This window comes from Callorhinus ursinus, unplaced genomic scaffold (genome assembly GCF_003265705.2).
Source record: "Callorhinus ursinus isolate GAN/ISIS: 27379988/994484 unplaced genomic scaffold, GSC_fseal_2.0 scaffold8, whole genome shotgun sequence".
In the NCBI taxonomy this organism is placed as follows: Eukaryota; Metazoa; Chordata; class Mammalia; order Carnivora; family Otariidae; genus Callorhinus; species Callorhinus ursinus.
In genome coordinates this window covers 1,882,849-1,892,320 of record NW_027397070.1, presented here as the reverse complement: position 1 = coordinate 1,892,320, position 9,472 = coordinate 1,882,849, and the positions used below count along the sequence as shown (strand labels likewise).

Sequence of the window (9,472 nt, the reverse complement as noted above, 5' to 3'; positions counted from 1 at the left end):
TTAAATAAATAAATAAAATCAAGTGCTTTTGCATAATTTACTTAATACAGATTCAAAATAATTTTATTTTAGATCTATAGTGTGGTCTGCTATACTGCTTCTTGCTGTTTCTCAAAGTACTTTACAAATATAATAGATACCTTTACTGTCACCAAAAGGCAGCAGTTCCTGGGTGAAATTCTTCAGGGCAGCCAAGACACAATATCAATATGGTAATAAGTTGGCCATCTCTTAACATCAACAATCTGCTTTATGGTCAGAAAGGTGCTGAAAGCTCCCCACTTCTTGCCCGGGCTGTCTCTCAAATAATTTATCTATGCAAAAAATAATTTAGAAGCTGTGAAAAGTTCCATTCTACAGATTTTCTGTCATTCTATCCTGGGTCTAAGGTGAGAGTCATTTTTGTCCTGTACTTAGCTAGCACTAAATAAGAGCCGTGAACAGTAAGTCTACCACCTCTTTCTGGTGATCCTGTTTCACCTATGCCCGTCACAGCTCACATTTATACTAAATGAACCTCTTTTCCACTATTCTTAATTCTTTCCATTCCCCTCCCCCCAGCCGTGCATTTCCTACTTTCAGAAACTTGAAGACAAGGTCCTTACAAACTTCTCTCCTGTATCCTCAAATGATCCAGACATAAATATTTTAGCACAGTCACCAGTGTCTTTCTGATGGCCTTAAAGTGTCTGCACAACCGGTCCCGTATTTATAAAGCTCACAAACGCTGTACGACCTGTAATGCTATACCAGCTAATGAATTCTCCTAGAACAGTTGACATGGAAGGATTTTACTTCCACTTCTCACAAGGAGAAAGATGGAGAATGAGAGACGATTGCAAAGCAGAATATTTTAATCCGTCTTCTCGGTGATCTTTGGGGGCTGTGTGCTAATATTTAAATTGAAGAGGAGGGAGGAGACGGACTGAGGATGGAGAGACCGAGGAGGTGGGGGGCGGAGCTAGCTCAGCACATAAAACCCCAGGCTAAAAGGGAAGCACAATCGTGTGTGCCAGAGTCACCCTCCCCTAACCTAGAGAGATGGGGCAGTCTGTGCCGTGAGGACGGAGCTCGGAAGAAAGAAAACAAGGACGGAAACAAACAAGACATAAGAGGACATCTGGAAAAAGCAGAAGGCAGAAGACAGGGAGGGGAAAACAAACCCACAGCAGGTGGAAACAAGATCTAGAGCCAACTGGTCTGGTCCACAGTTGTTTTTCTGGAAGAGAAGAAAGTACCGGAGGATTGCCTGTTTTCCCTTCAGTTAATGAAAACTCTTACCTTCATCAAAAAGAAAAGGCTAAGGGAAGGTAAAGACAATCTTTGTTTTCTTAGGGGCAGAGCTGAGTGAAACCCAGACTATCTTTGAAGCGTCTAAAATAAGCCACTGCCTGGTACACATTGCAGAACCATCCTGGTCTCTGAAGATCTACATCCCCTTCAGGAAAATTCCAGCCGGAGTAGCTGGTACAGTTCTATTTTTATATTTAAATATCTATGTCTCTTCCCCGCCCTCCCCTTTTAACAATCCTTTCTTGTCCGTAAGCCCGGGTGACAAGAAAGTATCTATACGGAAGAGGAATATTTTCAGTTTTCTCTTTTTATCTGCCTGAGTCTTTTTTTTTAAGAGGGTAGGAGTGGTCCTTATTTCAGAAAAGGGCGTTTCAATTTGAAAGACAGTCTCTTAAAATATATTTACACCCACACGTATTTAGAAAGAGAGGTACCTTTCGGAGGTGGAAATCCTATGAGAAAGATGGAAAAAGGAGCCAGGCACCGAAACAACACTGAAAAGAACCACCCAGGTGGGAGCGAGTCGGAGGCCAGCCCTGAGTCTGGTTCCGGAGGGGGCGGAGTAGCCCTGAAGAAAGAGATTGGATTGGTCAGTGCTTGTGGTATCATTGTAGGTGAGTCCAATTACTTTTTCCACCCACCACTCCTTCCCTTCTCTGGTGGTCCTCTTGTGGAAACTTAGCCCCTTGAAAGTGCTATTTTTGCTTCCTACTCCCCAAGAAAAGAATTGTCATTCCCCTGTGCTGTAACCCATCCCCCAATGGTCAAGTTTGAGGGGTCTAGGAAGCTGTGTATGTCATTCATCTCTTCCTTCAAACCAGGCTGAGGAGTTCTGTCCAGTGTTCATGGAATGGAGCAGATAGGGCTCATACACGTGGCTGATGGTCAGCATTGCCTGGAAGCTTGTTGAAAATATAGGTCTCCTGGCTCCACACTAGAGGGCTCTGATTGCGTTAGCTTACGGTGGGGCTAGGGAACCTGGATTTCTAACAAGGTTTCATGCAGCCATCTCTTCAGTGGGCTGTGGACAGGCTTTTGAGATCTACTTAGTAGATAGTCTGTTGGTTTATGTCCTGAGAAACTGTGGGCCTCGGGGATGTGTAATTGCAGCAGTAATGTGTAATTACACAGTAATTACTACTACAGCAGTAGTAATGCCTTGCCCTTCTGTAGCTTTTTCATCTTATGCAGCACTCTCTCTTTGTAAAGTAGATGGCGACAGTGCTGTTATTCCCATTTCACAGATGAGGAAATAAATCATGGAAGAAAAAGAGAGATGAGATGGATTGTGCCTCTCCCTAAACATAGAGTTTGCAGTTTCTCCGGTTGCCTCGCGAGTCCGCCCATCTCTTAACATTCATGGAAGACCTTATGAGGTTTTCAAAGGGAAATAGGAGTAACTAGAATGACTAGAATGTGGAGTCAAGGAGAAACTGATGGGTAAAATGTGTCCCAGCTGCTGGAAGACTTCGAAGCTGGGGGGCCCAAGTGTACCTGAGAGTGCCAGTGCAGGCCACGCCAACCCCCTAACCCCAGTCTGCTGGGCAGAGGGTCCCAAATATGGTTCCATCTCTAGACAACACATCTTCCTCTTTCCTGAGAGGCCCTGGAGATGGATGGGCAATGGCTCATTACTGTCCTTACTTCAGAGGGTGAGCGTTTCTTCTGCTGTTTTTGGTAGAGGCTTTACCCTCTTCCCAGAGAAAGGGGCATGGGATGGTCAGGCCAGATATATTTGTGTCATCTCTCCAGAGTTCCTTTTGAAGGCTTCTTGTGTTCTGTTGCCCACGAGTCAATGTCTCTGGATGAGCCCATGTTATATGCAGCAGCACAGAGGCATTTTGGCACCCGAGCAATAGTAACACTGGAGAACACCCTTGAAATCAAATAAAATCAGTACAGTATTCAGATAATCCTCTTCACCTCTACACCCAGACTTCAGTGATCATGTTATCTCCACTCTGTTTTCAAAATGGAATCCTGTTTTATCTAATTCTCTGGCTCTAGGAAATTTTCCAGGCATCTACAGTTATAATGTTATTTTTAAAATTACAGTCATGATCTGAATCTCTTATTACCTTTTCTTTGCCTCTCCTTTATCTCAGTTGCTCTAAAAAATGAGATCAGCAGAGTATTCAATATGTACAGTACATGCCAATTTAAGATCTATAAATAGCCTAAAGCCTGTTACCTCTTTTATCAGTTTGACTGATAGGATTAAGCATTTTCCTCCCTTTGGGAAGGTTCTGATTCATACACAGATGTGCACACCCACATGCGCATAAGCACATCAAACCTCCTTCCTGCCTCAGCCTTGCTCACCCACCCCTGTTCATGTGCAGGTATTCAAGGGTAGAGGATATTTTCCTATATGCTGAGGCTGTTCTTGGCTCTTTCTTCAACAGTTTAATAAATGTTGAAAAAATACGATCTCAGATGAGTGAATGTTACTACTGATTTGTCCACAACCTTGTGGATTGCGCTTCAGTGTGAGAATAGTCCCAATATTCCCATTGACAATACAGTGATAAGAATAGTAACTCTGTGGTGAAGAGAGGTCCCAAATAGGTGATTTCAGAGAAATCAGGACGTTTTTCCAAGTGTGAGAATCTTTGTAGAGTTAAGAGGAGGTGTGCTACCTCCACTTAAGCTAGGGTGAGACACAGATTTTCCCCTTTAGGATGATATGGGGCCAAATCCTTTCTGCTTCCCCACCTGCATGGCTGTTGAATTTCAGATGTGCTGAGCAGCTGCCCTGTCCTCTTCTAGAGGGGTTTCTGAGTGAATGATGGTGATTCAAGTCTTTTCAAGACCAAATGCAAAAATAGAAATGGCATTTTCCATGCAGAATTCAGTGATCTTCCAACACTGTGGAAGAGAGAAAATTAGAAGGCAAAAAGAGAAAGGAAATTTCCTAAGTGGGTCAGGTGATGCGATATGGGAAAATAGCATTTGCCCCAAATCCATCTATCTCATACCCAACTTACTTAGAGGAATAAGTTAAACTATGCTTTTTGCACAAGCTCGTAAAATCTCATTGACAGTCATCACTGATGATCTAAATAAGGAATAACAGAATGGCAGGTGTTACAGGAATATAGAATGAACTAATAGAAACCCATGCCCTAGAGTTACTTATAATCTGATTGAGGAAATGAGATTCATATACATTAAACAAAGAACATTAAAAATTAATGATATGGTTGAGTTGTGTAGGAGCTGAATGAGGGCAAAGTTAAGGTGAATGGTGGGAAACACAAGGAGAGATAAGTTCTCACCCAGCACTAGATTAAGAAACATCTTGAAGGATATGGGAAAAGATAGAATGAGCAGGTGATTCTGGGAGATTTCATAGGTAAAAGAATAACAACTAAACGGTTATTTCCTTGAGAAAAAAAAATGTATCTTCTACATCTTTGAATCTTTGGTACTTAGCCTGACATGGAACAGTAACTCAAATGATTGTTGTACTTAATTGGCTCTTGGACAAAAATCCGAATATGGTAGTAATAAGAAGTGTTTATCTGAAGGACTGTTGGGAACCTGGCTTGAAAAATCTTTAAGAAAGGAATGATTTCATCAGCCTAGACAATTAGGTTGGGCCATTTTAATTTTTTTTTTAAGTAAGCTCTACACCCAGCGTGGGGCTCGAACTCACGAGTTCAATCAAGAGTTGCACGCTCCACTGACTGAGCTAGCCAGACACTCCAGGCCATTTTAATTTTTTAACATCACCTTTGCCCTAATCTAACCAGACTATTGCTCTTCATGTACTTGGCTAAGGAAATCTGTTGGCAACAGATGAACTTAGATTGCACCATGAATGTGCGGTCCCCGCAAAATCTAAAGAGAGTGTGATGGAGCAGCAAAATTTATTTTAAAAAATATTTTATTTATTTATTTGAGAGAGACCACAAGCAGGGAGGAGGGGCAGAGGGAGAGGGAGAAGCAGGGAGCCCGACGTGGAGCTCCATCCCAGGACCCTGGGATCATGACCTGAGCCGAAGACAGATGCTTAACGGACTGAGCCACCCAGGTGCCCCATGGAGCAGCAAAATTTATCAATTAATGATACCTAAGCTACTGTTAAGAGCTATCATTATTTTTTTAAGATTTTATTTTTTAAGCCGTCTCTCCACCCAACGTGGAGCTCAAACCTACAACCTTGAGATCAAGAGTTGCATGCTCCACAGACTAAGCCAGCCAGGTGCCCCAAAAGTTGTCATTATTAAGCACTTATTATATGCCAGAAACTTGTGCAATTACCCAACATCAATATCCTGTTTATCTCTCACAATACCCTTCTCACTTATTATCCCTTCCTCCAGATAAGGAAATAGAGGCTCAGAGGGATAAGCAACTTGTTGAAGTTCACACTGCTAAAAAGTCTTGAAGGCAAGATTCAAACCTAGAGCTTGTCTGAATCCTGAATTGAGCTTTTAAGCATTCTTCTCTACTATTTCTATTTTTTATGTCCTAAAGGGATGCTTTCCTTTAGACTCTGGGCAGAGGTCCTTATTTGTTTTTACAGATGAAGCACTTAGTGGTGTGTTCCCAGCAAAGAAGTATACAGGGGAGCTGAGCAATCAGCTGGGAGTAGAAGGTAACATTCCCAGTACAATTGCAGTAAGACTTGGGGGGCAGCCTGAGATTGGCTCAGCTACTACAGGATCTGGTCAGCACAGACCATGCTCCTATTACTTCTCCCACATGCACACCTTTCCTCTATGGACCAGAGTTTTCCCCAGCCATGGTAGAGGTGCCCACAGAGTTCCTGGCTGTTTAGGTCACTTTATACCAGTTACATATTTAGGTACATACCCAGAATCTCGGTCTGGAGGCACCAGGCCAGCTTCAGAGCCTAAAGAAAAAATATTTATAATATGTCAGACCATTTTGTTTTTAACATAATGTACATTTATGAATGGACTTGGTATACTTGCTGCAGAACATTACTGAATGCAGGTCTAGCTATTAGACCACTCTTTCCCACTAACAAGATGTTTTTGTTTTTTTTTTTAAATTGTATTTACCGGGGTGCCTGGCTGGCTCAGTGGGTGGAGCATGTGACTCTTGATCTCAGGGTTGTGGGTTCAAGCCCCGATGGGTATAGAGATTCCTTAAAAATAAAATCTTAGGGGCACCTGGGTGGCTCAGTCGTTAAGCGTCTGCCTTCGGCTCAGGTCATGATCCCAGGGTCCTGGGATCGAGCCCCACATCGGGCTCCCTGCTCAGCGGGAAGCCTGCTTCACCCTCTCCCACTCCCCCTGCTTGTGTTCCCTCTCTCGCTGTGTCTCTCTCTGTCAAATAAATAAATAAAATCTTAAAAAAATAATAATAAAATAAAATAAAATCTTAAAAAATAAAAAATAGTATTTACTGAGCTCTTACTAAATGCCAGTTCCTGTGCTATGAACTTTTTATGTATATTACCTTATTTAATCCTGACCACAATCTCCTGAAAGTAGATATCATAATTATCTCTATTTTTATTATTTTTTTATATATATATTTTTTATCTCTATTTTTAAACATGAGGAATTGAGTCACAAATCTGGTAGGTAATTTGCCCATGGTCACACAACTGATTACTGAGTTGGCCTAATTCCAGAGCCAAAGCTCTTAGCCATTCCTAATTTCTAATCGGCAACCAAGAGAGAAAAGAATAAAGCCAGGGTACATTGTGTGGTGGGGGAGTGGGCCATGGAGGACCATAACCCTAACTTCAGAGTCAGGAAAGACCATAGATGTCTGATACTGAAAAGGTTGGGGTGGAAACTTTTTTTTTTTTTAAGATTTTATTTATTTATTGGACAGAGAGAGAGTGAGCACAAAGCAGGGGGAGCGGCAGAGGGAGAGGGAGAAGCAGACTCCCTGCGGAGCAGGGAGCCCAGTGCTGCGGGGCTCCATCCCAGGACCCTGGGATCATGACCTGAGCAGAAGGCAGACACTTAACCAACTGAGCCACCCAGGCACCCCGACTTTTTTTTTAAAAGGTATTTTTCAACAAAGAAGTGTGGCTATCTGTATGACCATACTACAATGGCACTGGGCTGACTTGGACATTTTTCAAGTCCAAAAGACTTTCAGACCCATGTGTTTTCCACCACTTCAGAAGATTTTACATTTTAGTCTCTAGTATGATGTTTATTAGCTTTCTAATCCCCAAAATGTCTGTTGGATGTTAACCAGAGGGATGGAGTGTGACAATTGCTTCATGAGTTTGTACTTCAAATTTTTTTAAAAACATGGAAGGATTAGGATTTGGTTCATTCAAGATAAAAACATGTTTAAAACTCATTGTTCTCAGGGAAAACTCTGAGACAGAAGCCAAGTAGGAGGCTTGTCAAAACAAACACACTTGGTGAATAGAGAAAGGCTATTCCCAGCAGTGTAATCTTAAAAATAAGCAGCTACCATTTACTGAGCACTACTATGCACTGATAATAGTACCTGATCATTGCTTTATAAATATTCTCTTCTAATTTCATGTAATTAATACAGTTATTGACAGGAGGGGTTTGAATGAATAAGTGGGCAATGACAGAGCCAGGATTCCCCTCAGGTCATTGACCTCTGAAGCCATGGGGCTTAACCAAAATGCTCCACAGCATGTAACTCCAGGCAGCTGGGGACAGGGATCCTGTTGCATGCTTCCTGCCTCCAGGAACCACGGAGCTCAAGGAGCAATCTGGTTGAGCCTGCTACTGGCAGGGCTATAATATGTTCTCCCAAAGAGCAGAGTTGTGCAGATTGAGTGACTAGCAGATTCTTGGGGTTGGGGGAAGACAGTAGGAACCCAGCAGGTAAAAAATTGTGTCCAAGAAATGGAACCAAATAGCTCGTTTTATTTAGAAAAACAACAACAATAAAAATACCCTGTACCCAGATCAAATGACCTTCTCGGAGAGGCTGGCATCATATATATAGCTTTTCTGAATTAAACCAGCTTATTAAAGTGGCGTGGAGGTATAGGGCACACAGACTGGGGTTTCTCAAGTTGCCTGGCTACCAAGGTTTTCTGCTTTCCTCTGAGGGTTAATCCAGCATCACAGCTATCTGTAAAGAAATACCTCAGGAATTTCTGCCGGTGCTCTTGTTTTGTTGTTGTTAATGTTTGGGGTGAGACAGGGGTGTCAAAAAAGCAGGCATGAGCAACTAATCCAATAATATATTCCAAACCACCAAAAACAACAACCATTCAGGAGCCCGGGGACTAGGAACTGTTCCCTTCCAATTTTGAACTCCTGACTGAGCACACAGAGCAAGGAAGACTATGCCTTGCACCCCTCCCAGAACATGCCTACAGAGGAGGCCCCCCGAGTCCCTTCTCCCAGGAAATTTGGAAATGGCAAACTGCAGGCTGCTCCTTGGGACAGAGGTAGGAGCTGCTGATCACAGGATTTGAGACTAGTCCATATTTTAACATTCAACAAACACTTATTCAACACATTATATGCTAGGTCCTGTGCTGAGCACTGGTGAATTTTATTTCTAAGAAGCAAAAAGTATCCCTCAGGCCTATTTTAAGCTGTTTTATTTATAGAATGAATGAAGTTTGAGCTGAAAAGTTTATCGATTACATCTCATCCCTCACCCTTTGTCAGAGTCACAAGTATTCCCATTGGTTTTCTCCCTACTTTAAATAACCTCAGCGTGAGCAGTGACGTCACTTCTGGGGAGAGGGTTTCACGATATGCCAGATGTTCCAGGCAACCTCACACTGCTTCACGTTGTGACATGGATTACCCAGAGAGAGTACCCTTGCTGCAGAATTACCAATGTACTTTTCTCATCTGTATATAGATTTTAAAGGTGGCTGTTTGTAGATCTATGAAATGCATAAATGCTTTAGCTGTTTCTTAAGAGTACCATTCTGCATATTTAGTAAGCAGCTGATATAGGCAGGTCAGGTTGCCTTAGGGATAAGGTGGCTTTTGTTAAGCAGGCTCTGATGCTGGAGTAGAGGGCATATAATGAATTTTTCCATGATTTGTATCAGCGTGTCATTGAAAGGGAGGAAGCATTGATAATGTAGCAGAAGAGAAGGGGCTCTGAAGATAGTCTTAGGTTTGCAAACTGCTTGCCTATTTATAAAGTTTGTAACCTGCAGCAAGTTAATTATCAGTTTACTTACGTGTAAGTGGAAGTTTCTTATGGAGTATTAAAATAAGGCTGG

At 42.3% G+C, this 9,472-nt stretch overlaps 1 protein-coding gene across 3 annotated transcripts in view; it reads left to right on the top strand.

The window, feature by feature from the left end:
• Positions 1 to 993: 993 nt before the first annotated feature.
• SLC7A8 (solute carrier family 7 member 8) overlaps positions 994 to 9,472 on the top strand; it is a 49,465-nt gene continuing 40,986 nt past the window's right edge. Inside the window, exons 1-2 of one of the 3 annotated variants that reach the window (XM_025870319.2) lie at positions 994 to 1,310; positions 1,716 to 1,907. In XM_025870319.2, coding sequence (XP_025726104.1) covers positions 1,268 to 1,310; positions 1,716 to 1,907 — 235 coding nt within the window. In that variant the 5' untranslated portion in view covers positions 994 to 1,267. Of the gene's footprint in view, positions 1,908 to 9,472 lie in introns of all 3 variants that reach the window. The other 2 variants (XM_025870320.2, XM_025870321.2) reach the window with 2 other exon arrangements.